The sequence below is a fragment of the Rhea pennata genome, chromosome Z (assembly GCF_028389875.1).
Source record: "Rhea pennata isolate bPtePen1 chromosome Z, bPtePen1.pri, whole genome shotgun sequence".
In the NCBI taxonomy this organism is placed as follows: Eukaryota; Metazoa; Chordata; class Aves; order Rheiformes; family Rheidae; genus Rhea; species Rhea pennata.
This window is the reverse complement of record NC_084702.1, coordinates 62,904,478-62,921,487: the sequence shown is the minus strand read 5'-3', so window position 1 is coordinate 62,921,487 and position 17,010 is coordinate 62,904,478. Positions and strand designations below refer to the sequence as shown.

At 34.7% G+C, this 17,010-nt stretch overlaps 1 protein-coding gene across 1 annotated transcript in view; it reads left to right on the top strand.

Annotated features, from left to right (window-relative positions):
• The window catches only part of IL31RA (interleukin 31 receptor A), a 30,215-nt gene extending 15,805 nt beyond the window's left edge, over positions 1-14,410 (top strand). The window contains exons 9-17 of the mRNA XM_062599749.1: positions 857-939; positions 1,942-2,158; positions 3,627-3,809; positions 6,352-6,453; positions 7,550-7,696; positions 10,285-10,425; positions 11,170-11,263; positions 12,879-12,957; positions 13,759-14,410. Coding sequence (XP_062455733.1) covers positions 857-939; positions 1,942-2,158; positions 3,627-3,809; positions 6,352-6,453; positions 7,550-7,696; positions 10,285-10,425; positions 11,170-11,263; positions 12,879-12,957; positions 13,759-14,352 — 1,640 coding nt within the window. The 3' untranslated portion in view covers positions 14,353-14,410. The remainder of the gene's footprint in view (positions 1-856; positions 940-1,941; positions 2,159-3,626; positions 3,810-6,351; positions 6,454-7,549; positions 7,697-10,284; positions 10,426-11,169; positions 11,264-12,878; positions 12,958-13,758) is intronic.
• The last annotated feature ends 2,600 nt before the right edge of the window (positions 14,411-17,010 follow it).

Sequence of the window (17,010 nt, the reverse complement as noted above, 5' to 3'; positions counted from 1 at the left end):
AGACTGTAGATGGAGAATAAACAAATATACTACGCAGTATTGTAGCAAAAGTGTGTGTGGTTAGTATGTGTAATAAAATATAAGTAGAGAAATTAAGTTACCAGTTAAGGCTAGAAAATACCCTCTGGAATTTAAAAAAATAAAGCAGAAGGAAATGCCATCTTTTACCTGTTTTTTCTGTATTGGGTAAAAGTACACAAGTTTAGAGAGAACTCTAATGTTTACAATACTAAAAAAATTTGATGAAAAATGGCTATAACGTTTGAACTACGTCATTTGAAAATATTACATAAATCAAATATTATTTGTAATGCACATGTATATGTATACACACAAACATGTCTGTGTATATATATATCTTGAAACTGTTTCTCAACTCCCCTTTCTAGCACTATTTACCTCAAAATGAACCAAGATATTAGTCTACTGTATATTCTAGAATCAACAAGATAAATTATTTTATACAGTGCTATCAAGGTACTTTGCACATAAAGTTAAAAAGATAGTGTCTTTACCTGTAGAATTCAATAGTCTAAAATATCTATGATTTTTTTTTAAAAAGTGGCAGTCAGGAAAGAGATGGAATGAATGTTTTTTTGAGGATAATGCAGTGTCTAAAATCTGAACGAAAGATGGTTTTGAGAAGGACAAGGAAGCTACAAGGTAAATGCTTCTAGGGAAAAGTGCACCACATTATAAATACAAGGAAAGACTTATAAGTTGTTCTTGGACTGTATTTTTGAAGCCTTTTGTTTTTACCATACTACTCTATCTTTGTAGTAATAAAGAAATTATAAGGGCTTTCTTTTTTTTTCTTTTTTTTTCTTTCTTTTTTTTTTCTTTTGTCTTTAAATAGCCCCCTTGGAAAAAGTGGATTTGTGGAGGGTAATTGAATCTTCACGCTCAGCTGGAAATAGATCTGTACATCTTATGTGGAAGGTATATATGCCTTGTGATTTGGTCACAGTGGTGTCTTGCAGAAGATGTTGCATTTGAATATTTAAGTGTTGTAGTCCATAAAAGCAAGTCTGAAATGTTTAGGTTTTGCTGCCACCAAAAAATGACCTCACTGAACTAAATGAAAAACAAGAAGTGTTTTGACTGAACAGTAGATGAGTAAGGCTTTGTAACTGATGTGGAAGAGGCAGATCCAAGTGTGTCCAGATCACTGGAAAAATCTGATTGAACATTACAAGTGCTCTTAAGTAATACAGCTTACCAAAGCTGTGTTTTAACACACTTCAGTTTTCTAGTAGAGTGACCATAGACTTCATCTTTCAAATCTCACTATTTGACTATTAAACCTTTCCTTCAGTGGAATTGTTGCAGCTCACTGTCCTGAAATGTGACTGAAGGAAAGTACCTTACTTTTATAGATATATTGTAATCATACTGAAGTTTGACCTGGACATTTGTGTATTGAAATTACTGAAAGATATTTGGTCTTATGTTACAGTTATATTTTTAAGTAACTAATGCAAAACAACTAGAGAAATTTTCTAGTCTCTTCAGGCAGTGTTATGTTAGATCACTTCTTATTTTATTAGGAGTTTAAGAGGTTTTTACTCTCTTGTTATAAAATAATTTTTAGAGCACAATGCAGAACTAAAAAGTATTGAATATATAGCATCCGTGACATGGTGAAAATAAAACTTGCTTTCCAGTTGTGTACAGAATTGCTATTATGAAGTAGTGAGATCTTCTGATGAGATTATACTGAGTAGCGGAATGATGGCCTTACTGTGAATTAGAATACATTTGTATTTCAAAACCCAAACATTTTCCTCCCTTCTTCCCTCTCTCCCTTCCCTCCAATTATCTTGGTAGCATGTAGATTTTTAATACAGATAAATTGAATACCATATATATATATACATATGTATATATACTTTTGATCATATAAATGACACTGAAACACCGATTACTGGTCTTTTTTAATAGCTATTAAATCACTTTCCACCACCTGGGAGAATTCTAGGCTACAGAATACAGTATTTTCCAGAAAACCGTGCTGCTCTTAAAATGATGAACATCACTACTGATAAGAAATTTACTTTACTTTTAAATGAAGAGGCATATATAGTATCTGTTACTGCCTATAATTCTGCTGGAGATTCTCCTGAAGCTACATTGAGGATTCCATCTACTGATGAAAAAAGTAAGATTTCTGAATGTTTTGATGTACTTTTCTCATATGTCAAATGATCTTTTTGACATCTGCTGAAGTTCAGTTGTAGTGGAAACAGAATTGTGCTAAGGAATTTTTTTTGTCCTAGAACTATAAATAGGAGAGGTTGTACAAAGATGTGTAGTCTCTTATTCTTCTGGCACTGGGGGTACATCAAATCTCTCTGCTTTATTTAATCCATTCAAAGTTGTAGAGATTAAACTGAATAGCATACCCCAAAACAGAAGAGAAATTAAGGTTTCTGGTATAATATCTTTCTGATTCTCATATTTGTTATCAGATATAATGCTTCCTTTATAGAAGATTATTGTTGGGGGCACTTCTGCTTTAACACATAGGAAAGAGCTAACAATATTATTAGGATTTCTTTTATATGCTTATTTCTTTATTTTAATTTTGGACCTCCCAGTTCCACCCAATTCTGTTTCACCTATCTACTAGCTCATGAAATTTGATACCACAGGATATTATTACAGTGTGTTAAAAAGTATCATATAACCAAAGAAGTGTTTAGTAGAAGTCCTTAAGATGCATTAATAGAAGCTGAGAGAAACATTTTTTCTGAAGTACACCCAGTTCTACCCAGTGTCAGGGACAGGGAGCTGATCTGCTGCAGCACATTAGTTATGTTCTTTGGCTCTTAGTTTAATTCTGGTATCCCCCTTAACCTTCCACTGAAATATTCTGCTGCCTGCCTACACTCCAGAAGGGGGGTTGTGCTTGATACACTGAATCACCTCTAGATCAGTGTTTCGTGGGAAAAGTGTAAGTGGCCCTCTGGGATTGTTCAGTCACATTCTGATTTAATCAGAAAATTAGATGTGTAGACATGATGTCATCTTGTCCTGGAGGTTGCTGGCTACTTCTCTATCCACTTCTGTATCCTACACTAAGAGTCTTCCTATCTCTTTCCATATTGTGACATATTTTTTCTGCATTGATCTCTTTTTCCCAGTGCTTTGCCAAGTTGAGTTTTAACTGAGGCTTAATTCACCTCAGTTTCGCAGCTTAACAGTTGCCTTTTCCTTAACTGTCTCTGAACTTGCTGGTTTGATTTACTGATTTTGTGTTGCTTTCTAAAGTCTCAATCAAATTTTTTGTATCTGCACTACTTGCAGCCAAAAAAGTGTGGAGTGGGTCATGAGAGAGACTTACCTTTGATTCTGTATGTGTAAATCTTTGTGTATTGTCTTATTAATTTTTCCCTCTCCTCCCCTCCCCTCTCCCTTTCTTTTTTACAGGTTTGACTACATAAATGTGAATGTACATATAAGTAAAGCAGTCTTTTACAACCTCTGCTTTTTTTTTATTATTATTATTATCTTGGCAAGCCCTCATACTCTTCTAATGAAACAATCTGTTTGCTACCACTGAGTTGTTTTCTTACTGCAAGTTTTTACTCGGAGTAAATTTGTTAAGTTTTCTGTTAAATTTTTAGCTTCTCAGATTATTGAAACAGTGAGGACCTATACAGCAAATGAAGAAGTAGTTGTGGAATGGACGGCCTCTAAATCAGAAGTGACCAGATATGTTGTTGAGTGGTATGAGGACCTGGAGACAGATCTTTTTAATAGATCATGGCAATATATATCAAATTCTACAAACTGGAGAACTAACAAGAGTAAGTTAATTTAGCCATTACAGCTATGACAATGTACAGATGTACATGTATTTATATGTAGACTGGAAAGCAGAAAAAACAACAAAGTCACAGTAAGCTGACTTTGAAAATAAAGTAAGTGTTATTACTCTACTTTGGGTCAGGTTGATCATTTCCGTACTTAAAGTATGTGCTTAAAAGAGTAAAGGGGATTAAGATACCTAATTTCTACTGGCTTCCAGATAAACAGCAATTGCGCACCTGCCATTATATCATCTTTGAGATCCCTTTTGATCCTGATCCAGAACATAATACTGTAAATTGTTTCATATGCACATAAAGTGTAATAGTATTGATATTTGCAAGATTGCATAAATTTTAATATTAAAGCATTTGAACTCTTGCAATTTTTCTTAGAACATTTTAAAAATAGCAGTATTAAATATTCTATTGAAATCTCTACATATAATTTAATAGCAATTTTAACTGTCTCATTTTCACACACCATGCAAGTTGGTGTTTGTTTCTATGTGAGATTAGGCAGCAGCTTTCATGTTCAAGCACTTACTTGGCTTGATTTTTCTGGCAGGAAGTTTCAAGTAGGGAGGCCTGACAGATACGCACTATTTTAGCAGAGAGCTGGAACCAAAAAACTGAATTCAAAGATGGGAAAGAGCATATGTCTTCATATGCGTTAGAGCAAGAAATCTGAAAGAGGATTTTAGGGAAATATTCCTTTAAAATAAATAAATGGAGTAATTGGTCAATCTGGCATGTTGAATATCATAGTAAGATTTGTATATATGACCAAAGATGTTTCTTAGATGTTTGCGTAGCTGTAAGATGCATGGACAAATAGATGAGGATCTGCTCACCTTTTCCTTTGAGGCCTACTTTAATAGCAAAATTCTCTAAATAGCAATGATTTGGCCATGTGCACGTAGTTGCCACAAAAACCCTAACTTTAGAACAGTGTGTAGAGGCCAAGAAAAAGGTACAAAGGGAAAACGGTGAATGTTAATATCAATGTGAATATCCCTTGCATGTTATCTTTAGCTAATAAAATAAAAGAGCATCTACTTTTCATACATCTGGATATTTATTTTACAAACAAGAAGAGTGGTTAAAATGTTTAATAGACATAAAGTGAGTTTGGGATTATTTCTTCTTTGTTTTGCCATTGGTGAAATTAAATCTATTAAATTTGAAAGTCATTCATGTCCTTGTAAGGATCTTTTGAGTCCAACGTCACGAAAAAAAAATTCAGTCTTCAGAATGTAAATATTCTGCATTTTCTAAAGTGAAAAGGAGCATATGGTTTGTTAATGGTGACAGTCTAGCTTGCCTGTGAAAATCATTTTACTGGCTCAGACAACACTGCTGTAAGTAGTGTTTCTATTGCAGTAAAACAAGTAAAAACAAAATCTACTTGAAACAAAATTCAAGATCGGTTGATTAGACTTTGAACTAAGATGAGTAAGTCCTGAGCTTATGCTGAAGGTTGGTCTATGCTATTCCAACAAGTTGCTGTGAGGAATAAAATGCTATTTATAGACTCTCAGTTAAAAGTCCTTGCTCCTAAGCATCATGGGCAGAGATCTTTGTTTACCCTGAACATAAGTCGGACTTGATGTTTAGAGGCTGCTTTGACCTTACTGTTTGCTCAGGCCTGTTTCTGGCATTTTTCTGTGGAATTATTTTAGGGCAACAGGTGCCCCCTCATAATTGAGGCTGAACTGTAATATTTGTAAGGAATGAAAAAGCAGCAGAGAGCAGACATTGTGCACGGCTCTATTTATAGCTGTTATCCTGCTGAACCAGCTGCAGAACTCAAGGAAGGAAGGGTTTAGGAAACCCTTTACACTGGCTCCATCCCACTGGATGTGAAGACACAGATACGGCCTTCCTGAGCTGAAGAGCGTCCCTTGTAAGCAGGGAGGAGTGTGCTCTTTAAGTACTGAGCTGCCAGATCATTCAGAGTTTGAAATATTGTTTTCAGAACTATGTCTTGAAATGCACAAAATTCCAGTGCAGAGATCTTGTTTGTAGACTTATACTTTTGAGTCGAGCTGGTTAGAAGTAGATCTGTAATTTGCACAGTGGGAAGCTCAACATAAAGTTAAGAACTGGAGCTCCCTTGTGCCTTTTAAAATGTTTATATGATGCATGTAAACTTTCTTTTGCAGAGGTGAAAACCGATAGATGATGTGATAATTAAAGATATTCCACTGATCTATCACTGGATACTGGATTTTTGAAAATAAAAACTGCCTCCAAAACCTGAAGCTGTTAGAGATGAGTAGGTAGCTTCATACATAGAAGCTACAGAAGGCTGAAGTATAATTACTTACTCAAATAATTTCTAGTGAGTCAGAATTCAAGCACTCCTAGAAATACTATCAAATAATTCATTGTGTTAAATGTAGTAGTGAACATTTAAGACAAATATATACTGTTTACCATCTCCATCTAGCAAGAAATTGCAGGGCTTTTATTTTTTTTAACTTTCATTGCATGAATTTCATGCAAAGAATTGCGAATATTGTTTCTTTTTTCTTTACAGAAACCTTTAAACCATTTATATGCTATAACATCTCAGTGTATCCTGTCTATGGGAATAAAGTAGGAGCTCCATATTCCATACAAACATACATTCAGGAAAAAAGTATGTATTTACAACTATATTAATTCTGTGAAAGCTGTGTTGTAGTACATCTGTTAAGCTGTGTTATCTTTGAACAACTGTACTGGCATTACTGAAGGAGAGAAATAGATGATTTAAATAATGCGGGAGTTAGTTTTCCTGATTTCTGTTCATAGACCAGCTCTACAGGGTTGTTTAGTAAATAAAATACATGTCTTGGTATGGGTACAGTGCTGTTTGAATCTACATATTTGACATGAAGATTATATGCTGTTTATAAAGCATTTGTTATGGATTTTGGTGCAATCATAGTCTTTTTGAACTGATAATCACTTAAACGTGGTATCTCTATATAGTTATGTAACATCTTTATATAATTATAGTTGATTTTAGTGATACAATGGCTGAGTTGGGCCATATTTGTTACTAATATATGAGGCAATCTGCTCACAGAGTAAAGTGGAAGTGCTTGTTTTTGATAAATTATATAATACAAAAACACGTGCAGTCCTGCATATGCAAAGTCATAAAAAGCCATGAAGCTTCAAGTTGGGCAGTGTTTTCTGTGAGGAGGGAAGGGTTCATTATTTGTAGAAGTGTAATTGAATTCATTGACTTTATACAGCTAAATTTAAGATTCCAGGTATAAATTCTAATGTGTGTGTATATAGGTATAGGTCTATATATGTGTGCACATAGGTAGTACCATGCAGCATTAAACAGCATAAATTACTAGAAGGGGGTAATGGAGTATACAGTAAGCAATCATATTTACAAGCATAACTAGAACTTGCTTTTGAGTGCTTTCCTGCTAATAGGGACCGGTGTAAGTACTAAAGGATGTTTTACCTCTTAACTTCTCTGTGCTGTTTTGAGGATGGGAGGTAATCTAATTACCTGAAGGTTTTCTAATGCGGTTACCAAAATAGAAGCTGGGGGGGTGCTACCAGAGGTAATTGCATATTAGAGAGGTGAGAAAAGTTAGGGATTATATCAGAACACTGAGACACACAATTACAGTAGCTAATGCTATACTGGTATGCACAAAGTAATGCGGGTAGATAAAACTGTGACGCATACTTGGTTTGTTTTTCTACTTTGTAATACTTATGTGTAGAACCGTCAGAAGGACCTGTGGCTGACACGGGCATTCCAGGCAAAAATGAAATTACAATTAAATGGAAGGAAATTTCAAAGGATAAACGAAATGGCTTTATCGATAACTACACAATATTTTATAAACCTGAAGGAGGAAAAGAATTGAGTAAGTATACATTAAACCTCAGCTTTTAACAGCATTGTGACAATTTGCTCTCTGAAAATATTTATAGTTACTAGCGTATCTTGTTATTACATGCCAAAAATGCCTATCTGAAAGTACTGGTAGTAAAATTACATAACCTTTAGGCAAGCCAAACATCTTTAAGATTTAAATTAAATGACAGGGGCATGCTAGTGAATGTCCTGGTTTTTAATACTGCCTGTATATTCTTGTTCAATTTCTTCGACTGTTCTGGATTTATTTTGTATAGCAGTGCTTGCTCTTAGTGAATTTTTTGTATTAGCATTGTATTACCTGTGGTAGTGCAGCAATGACTGTGATCCACATCATCCTCTCTGTTTCTGTAGCTGAAGGGATGCAAAGATTTGCAAATGGCTCTCCAAGATTCAGGCATTAAATTTAGGAAGTGTATGATGGCACTGTCATTTCCCTTTCCCAGATGCAGGCAGAAGCAAGTATTTAAGAGACTTTTTGCAGCTTGTTTTCTGTTAATAGTAGAAGAACAATTATCTAGAACTGTGACAAATTAGACAATGTTTCTTGTCATGCACTTATTGCTCTCCCTTTTTTATTCAAGTACTGGTCTCTTCATCTCCAAATCTCTTCTCTTCTCATGACATGCCTCTGAACCTAATAGGAAGAATCACGGTACAGATAGAGCAGTTAGTGGAGCTAGAATATAGTGGAAAGACCTGCATTCTGTGTGAATTCATAAATGATGAAGCTCTTGAGGATTTAGTGAGTTTAAAAATTCTGCTCATGTCCTCAGAAGAATGCCTCTCCCAAGTCCTCAGCTTCTGGAGCAGAATAGTGGAAATTTTCTGGTGAACATGTTCTTACAGTCAATTTTTTAATAAAAGCAAAATAGCAAATGATGTAAGAAGCTAAAATCTGCCAAGAAATTGCTTCTTTTGACGTAGCTTTTTAGATTCCTCTTACCAAATGTGCTTAATGTTCTGTCCTTAGCATTGCTTTCTTACTCTGGAGGCTGGTTGAATAATTTTTATAGCATGTTGTTATTCTTCTGCCTTTGGAATGGTATCCACACAGTTGTAGTATAATTCTCTATTCAGAACTTTCATGGCATAAATTTCAGCAGAATCTTTTATGTAAAGTGTTTCTGTCACGTTTCTGTCACCTAACTTTGTTCTTCTATAATTTATTTAAAAAAAAAAAAAAAAAAAAAACTTTGTATCACTCAACATTTCAGAAATAGTTTTTCCTTCTTCATTTTAAATGTCAGAGTTAGCAGGCATCTAACAATCTTAATTTTTTGGAAGATCTCAAAATATCAAAGCTTATCATATCTTCAGCTGCTTCTGGGCATGCAGATTAGAGCCAGGGCTTGGTAATTTTTGAATTGAAAAGAGGAAGCTATGACAGTCAGGTTTAGTCCTGTATGCGTGCTCGTCCTTGCTATATTAGTTGCTAAGTGACTTGATTCAGGCTGCTTTGTGCAGTCATCCTTGAGACATGCAGCCTCAGCTGCTACAAAATGATTTCTCCATTTTACTTAGCAAAGCTTCTCATACACAGCAGATTGTCCATTTTAAGGCTTCAGATTAGCTTTTTGAGTAATATAGTTTTTAATTAGCAACTCAAAGGAGTTGGTTCTAAATGGAAAAACCCTACTGTAGTGGTGTTTTTTCTGAGAATTCTCATGTCTCGTCTTTGAGTTTGTGCCAGGGTGGCTTCATTGATGACCTTTTAACTCTACAACTTAATCTTTCTTGCCTTGATTTAAGAGAAACTGAATTTGTTTGCTCTCAGGGTATATTGCTGTACATCTATTTCCTGAGTGTTTCTTGAATGAATGACTTAAATGATGGTGTGAGCTGATTTTGACTTAATGCAGTAGAAAATGTTTTAGTGACTGTAATTTTATAATATGAACACATCTTTAATTTTCTTTGCAGATATATTATATGCCTTGCTTAAAATAATTTAAACAGTAAAACCTATCATACTAATTCCAGTAATAGAGAAGGTATTTCAAACATTGTCTTATTCAGAGAAGCATTTTGAAACTTGGGATGTTGGGGGGGATCCTGTTGCTTTCAGCTAGCTGCCTCTGACTTTATTGGGGTGATGTCCAAATGTTTGATACTTTGCATCCTTTAGGATGTTCAGTGCCTGACTGCATATATTTGGAAATACAGTTCAGTTTCAGGATATGCAGAATCATAAACTTTGCCAACTATTTTAAGATCTTAATTTCTGATCTTATGTCCCGCAGCTTGAGGACTTGAGTTCTCAAAACACTTTTTAAGGATAAAATATATTTTCTGAGATTGTTTTGTCTATTTTAAATCTTTGTGAATTTAAAAAAATACATACATGACGGCTTGTTTTCTGCCCTAAACTGTTAGGTAGCCTTGATAAGCATTGCTTTATGATTTAAGTGTTTTATTTTAAAGGATTGTTGGCAGTGCTTTGTATTTCAGATTCTGTAAAGCACCCTGTCATCTATCAGTATAGAAAGATGCTAAATAAGTTTACAATTCTGTGATACAACACTATTTTTGATAAACACTTTGTGTGTTTGCTTACATAAATCTACTCCTAAAAAGATGAAACAGTGAACCCTGATGTTCTGCAATACAGACTGAAATCCTTACAAGCAAATACCCAATATACAGTCCATATCATGGCAACCAATGAAGCTGGCGGAACCAGTGGAGAACCAAAAACGTTCAAGACCTTGAAATTCAGTAAGTAATATTCAATGTTTGTAATTACTATTTTAAAAATAGGTTTCAGGGGTAACAAATGGAGAGTATTTTTATATGAGTATTTTTAGACTGCTAGTTTGCTACTCAAATGTAAGACAAATTATGCCAGGCTGAGGGCTGGTCTCTATCGGCACCTACTTGTGGTAGGTGATGGAAAAACAGCTCTGAAATCTGCACACTGTTTCAGTCATTAAGTTTTAAATATGCATACACTATAGTTGATCTATCTCTTGCATTGAATTTACTATTTATTTATAACAACAGGGAGAAGTGTGTCTATACAGTAGTTTTAGGTGATACTAGAACATCAGCTGCCCAAAGAGGTGGTAGACTTTTCATCCTTGGTGTTATTTAAAACTTGGCTCAGTATGACACTGAACCATCTGATCTGATTACAAAGTTGATGAAGATGACCTCTGGATGTCCTTGAATCTGAGTTATTGTGTGATTGTATTAAATAAAGTAAATTCAAGAAAATAATACATCTGTGTGTGTTCCATCATAGACTGTTCTTCTGGCTCAGCAGCTGTGACTTGTTGGATGCAAAATACTCATGTTTTGATACATGAGTACCATAAAGCATCCTGAGTAATTTTGGTTAGTTTGGGCAGAGCTTTTTAAGATTGTGCTAATTAGATGACTTAGATGTTTAAAACTAACTTCATAATGGAATACATGAGGAAATGATAAACATCTGTTTATTTTGGTTTTTTTTCTTTAAAGATAAAGAAGACATTATTTTTATTGCTATACCAGTTGGATTAAGTATGTTATTCTTATTAATCCTTTGGATAACATGTATTCTTAAAAAGCATGTGTGAGTATGTTTTATACATTCTAAGACTGACTATTACTAGTACCTTTTAACTTGTAAAAGGCAGTTTATTTTTTGTAAATCGCTTCTGTGTTGGGTTTCAATCCAATGTCAGGTTAAGAAAATGTAGCAATTTGAGTAAGTGAAGACTAAGCATACAGATTAACTTGCAACAGCAGTTATATGCTATAGTCCAAACATAAATGTTAATTTTTAGAAAGTATAGTAAATCTGAATAAAAAAGCAGATGATATGTAAATCCATTTCTCCTAGGGCAGCTTAGTAATTGAATTATTTGAGGATAGGTACAACTGATGAGTTCTTGTGATTGAAGTCACTGTTTACACAAAATGTTTCATGCCACTTGCAATTCCATGGTCTATCAAGTCGAGGGTACACAGTTTAAATAATGCCAAAAATAAAGTTACCCATATGGTCTTAATACATCTGTTATTATATCACTAAAATACATTTCATGTAACTTAGTGGTTGCCTTAGCTATGTTAATACTACTTTTTAATGTCATCTGTGTGTGCTACTGTGTGCACAAAATTAGAAAACTAGAAACTTCATCACATGAAAGAGTTTTACTTGTTCCATGGGTATGGATCCATATCTGTGTGTGATCCCTAATTCTTTTATCTACTATCTCAGATGACGCTTGCCAGCAGGGTGCTTCCTCAGAGCATGAGAATGTTAGAACATCCTAAAGATGGGCTTGAAAATTTTTAAGGCTATAAAATATAATTTTCTCTAGCATGAGAACTGCCTGGGTTGTTTGGTTAAAGCTTAGTAAGATACTTATTTAATCTTGCCTTTTTTGGAGGGGTGGTTCTAAGCTATTAAAAAGAAGATTTTTATCATGTGAAGCATCAGGTAATGTTAGTGTAATACGTGCCATTTCCAACTCTTATATCTTCATCTGTGTCACGTACTCTCTCTGATTTCCTTTGATCCTGGAGAATAATTTGAGATGCAGCTGTGTGTTCATATTCTGGTCTGGATCAAATTGCAAAGTGATTCAGCAGTATGTCCTACTATGGCCTGGTTTACTCACGCTTAAGTGTATACCTAATCTGAGCAGGAGGTTGTTTCCTGTTCACTGCTTCGTCCAAGTCATAAGATAGTTTCAATTTGCATGATTTATCTGCTGCTGACATAAGATCTCAGTGCAGCTCTGGTTTTCTGTAACAGTAGTAACACTTTCAGTAAAGCAAAGTTTACTGAGGTGCCTCTTTGCTGAAGAACTATCCTGAAACATGATCACAACAGCTTTCATATACAGCCAAATTTTAACATAGAGTTATTTAATCTTGTGCTCTTCTAGGCTAAACAGTTACTGTTACGAGTTAGTACTTAACTGTAAGCCTTTAAATCAGAAAGTCGACTTTAGCATATCAGCAATTTTTCTCCAATTTTTCTTTAGCCCAAATTTTTTAGTTGTTGATTTTTTGGGGGAGGGGAGGAGATATGAGGGGAAATAATTTTTCTGGAAAAGATTGTGTTAATGTAGGAAATACTTGCTTTGTAAAAGTTTGTATTTTAACAGTATTTAGGCTTTTTTGACATATGAACCATTTCTTTTGTCAATTGACTAAATTTCCTATCTCAATTACAGGTTTAAAAGGGTTTGTTGGCCTGACATACCCAATCCTGCAGAGAGCATTGCAGTCGAATGGCCGCTTGATGCATCTATGGTAATCTCAATTTTGTTCATTAAAAGTGGGATCAAATAGACAGAAGGAAGCATCTCTGACAGTTATTTTATGACTATATCAAAAAGTATTGAATTTATAACACTAAAATAAAAGAAAAAATATCCTTAGTTTTTCAAGCTAGTAGAAAAATGTGTATTTATGTTCCATTTTTGTTCTTGTGTGATAAGGATAAAGAATGCTTTAAAGTTAGTGGTGGATGGACATGACTCGTTAAATGCACTGAAGTATAATTTCTCAGGGTGTTGAGTCTATTGACTGATTGCCACATCTTGATAGTTCCTGTTTCTTCACGATATAGGTTGCAGAACATATAATCAGATTTAGCAATCTTTTCACTGTTGTTTTGCTGCTTAGTGAATTTTGACACTTATTTAAGTGAAATGATGTGACCAGGATTCCACAGAACATGTAATTTTTGGAGAATGGGATTGTAAAATTTAATCTGAAAAATACCTCGTCAGAGTGTAAAAGATGCAAAAAGTCCAGCTTGATTCTGAGCCTTCATTGAAATTCTTTATTAAAAACTTTCATAATAAGTTGTTTCTGCTTAAGAAACAGAACAACATTGATACTTTTTAGACCTCTTTCATAATATAGCTGCATTCCAGCTGAAATGCACATCAGGTCTTCATTAATGCACTTTCAAAATGAAGAGTCAAAATGAGCTCAAAAGGCAGTTTCGTATATTTTTATATGAAAATATATGCATATATGTATATGTGTAAGTCTTCTGATACATTATTTACGTTTATTTTCAATTTGATCTCTTTGTACTGACAGACTAATTCATTCCTGAAGGGAGTAACATCTGAAGATAAAACTATAGGTGGCTTGGAAGATATAAGTGTTTTGGAACCCTGTTTTTCTGAAGAACTTGAAGACTCGCTACTAATGAATTGTGAAAACCATGTTTCAGAATGTACTGATATTAATACAAAAGGCGTGATTAATGGAGATAAAAAGACACAATATAATGAAGAGCATGAAGCTGCTAAGCATCTTTCATCATCCATGCCTTATGCGATTAGTGACCAAGATTTCAGAAGTCAAATGCTTTCAACTTTGATACCAGCCAAGAAAATCCAACCCATAGAGAAGCTCGAAGATGATTTACATGAATCCCAACATACTTCACATCAAAATGAAGAAAATAAGGAAGATTTAAACCTCTTGGATCTCAATGAAAAAGCAGTATTCAATCCATACCTTAAAAATTCTGTTAATACAAGGGAATTTCTCATTTCTGAGAACTTGCCAGAACACAGTGAGAATGAACTCAAAAGCCAGTCAACTGCTGTATCTCCTTTTCAACAAAGTGTTGTAGGACAATCCTATATAACACTGGACATGTTTGGAGTGGCCACAGCTCATTAGCATGAGAAAGCTTTCTGTGCAAAGTCCCCCTTGTGTCCTGGCAGTGCTGCCTCTTATATATTCATGTGTTCAAACCTGGATGATCTCAGTTACTCTGGATGAAATTATCCCATTCTTCTGAAAGGCTGTGAAGTAATTACTGTACTGCATTTATACCTGTCAAGGTTCACTTCAGCTGTTGTTTCTTTTATCTATTGGATGTATCAGAAGTGAGGCAAAGGAATTAGCTTTTTTAGTTCTTAGTTCTCCCATAACAGTTTATTAAAACAAGCAGATCTTCACTGTGAGAACATCCAGCAGTGCAAGCAGCTCACTATTCCCCCCCGCCCCCGGGAACACAGTTGGGGCACAATGTACTTGAACAGAGCCAGGATCTGCCAAGTCCTTCCTTGAAGTTAAACGAAGCAGAACTGCTTTTCTATTCCTCTTTGTTTGATTTTTGGATTTTATTTGTACTGTTCCTCCTATTTGGCAAGTAGTTAGTAGATTTCAGTCATCTTGTTGTATCCTGACTCCTGAGTTAACCTTCGACTCAGTTTTCCTTTTGATGAGAAGATACTTGATATGTGTATGTTATTGACTTGCCTACCTTTTGAAAAAGGTAGGCTTCTGCTGGCTTTCTTGCTTCCTCCCCTTCATCTCTTGTTTTTAAATCTTCTGTATTTTGTACTGATTTTCACGTTTTCTCTTAGTTTTCTACTTAAGTGGTTACTGCAGGATATCTTAGTGTTTATTTACCTCTAATAAATTCTAGCTTCAAGCTGTTTTTCCCAGATTAAGTTTTGGTATCTTTAACTGGAAAAGAATCAGCTAAATATAGCATCTTATGTTGGAATAATCACTAAATTTATGTTTAAGGAAGTCTTTTTCCTTTAAGCATTGAAAAAACACTAAATCTACAAAATATCCCAAGATGTCTTCTAACCGATTTAGAACTAGAGGTTTCTACAGAAAGGCTGTAAGTTCTACCTTATGAGTCATAAAGCTACATGCAGTTTGTTTTATGGAGGAAATGAATATGTTAACTGGCAGGAAACTCTCAATCTGGTTATTTTTCAGCAGAAAAGAGGCTATTACTGTAAAATTTTTACTAAAATATTTAATATATCGAATGACAGATTAAAAAGAGAGATATTCAACTCTGAGTAAAAAAAAAAATGTTAAAACGCTGTGTTAGGTGTGATGTATGCCTGGCTATAAAGTCATTTTAAGACTTTAATCTATTTTGGCAGTATGTGAAGGCTTGGCATAATTGGTCTTGTCTGTGCATAACTACAGGCTTATTTGAAGGGGGAAAAAAGTGCCACTTGTAGTGATGGAAAAAGGAGAGACTAATGAAAATAAGTAATTATGGCTTTTCCTTCTGATCAGGGAAAGGAATGAGAGAAGGGGAAGGTCTATTGTTCAGCATAAATTAAGCCGAATCTTACTCACAATGAGTTGGCTATTACTAAGACAGGTTAAAGTTTGCTTTTAGGCAAAAAAAAAAAAAAAAAAAAAAGCTACGTGAGCAGCTTGGAAGTACTATCTGCTTTACCGCAAGATTTCCTTGTTTTCCAAGAAATGATAAGAAAACTATTGCTGCATATGTTTTGTACAGCAGCACTGATTTCGCATCCTTCCCTGCCAAGGACTTTGAACCGCTTTCCCAACCACAGTGCTATAAGCCAAAATGTTTGATTGCTCTTCCTTCCTCAGATAAGTTGTGCCTGAAGTAAGCACAGGCATGCAGATTCACCTTTGTCAGTGCTCCTGCTGCTTCACTCAGTTTTGAATTTCTCCCAGCTACATTACTATTTCTTAGGGTTCAGAATCACTGACTTGGTCACAGCTGGTTTTTTTCCCCTTAAATCTCAATGTTTGTTCTAATACTACAAGATTTAAAAGGAAAGACATATGGACTTGTTTTAGTGGACCTATCTAAGAATTGTTTAGCAACCATAGAAAGATGCACACTCAGAGTTGTGGCAGGTAAAAAAAAATAAAAAATGTAACCTTTGTGATCACTAGAAAGTAGACCTTTTGGCTGTTCTGCATAGGATCTTCCTATAGCATCTAGCTTCTGGAGGACAAGAAGCTGCTTTCCATCCCATTTCATTTTCTTCTTTATTGCTATCCTACTTTATTCTCCTTGGTACTTGTTTCCTTCCCCACTACTGACTTTGAGAAACAGTAATGTGGTAAGTGGGCTCAGTATATGCCAGCGTTTTGGGTGGCCTTTTGCCCATGTCCTGAAATGTCAACTTCTTGGTTCATTTTGTGCTCAGATCTGTACTCCTTCTGACTTTTCACAGTTTCTTTCAAACTAATGCTGTGAACCAGGAAAAGAGAGCACATGGAGAAGTTCTTATTAGGTATGTTGAGGATTAATGCGCAGTAGATTAAAAGGAAAAAAAAAGATATTTCTAATGCTGAGAACATCATCTGTGTATCAAGTTACACTAAATTATTCTATTTGAATATTTTAGATTTTTAGATTTACTTAGAAATGTGACTTATTTTGAGAAAGAGCCACAAACATTGTATATTTGGACAGTTATTCTAGTTTTATGATGTGAAGTAGCAATGACATGTTGAACATTACAATAATTTAACTTTTGGTAGTTTTTTTCTAGGTGGATCCCTGGTACAATTATCCCTAGAGACCAGTTTTCCTAG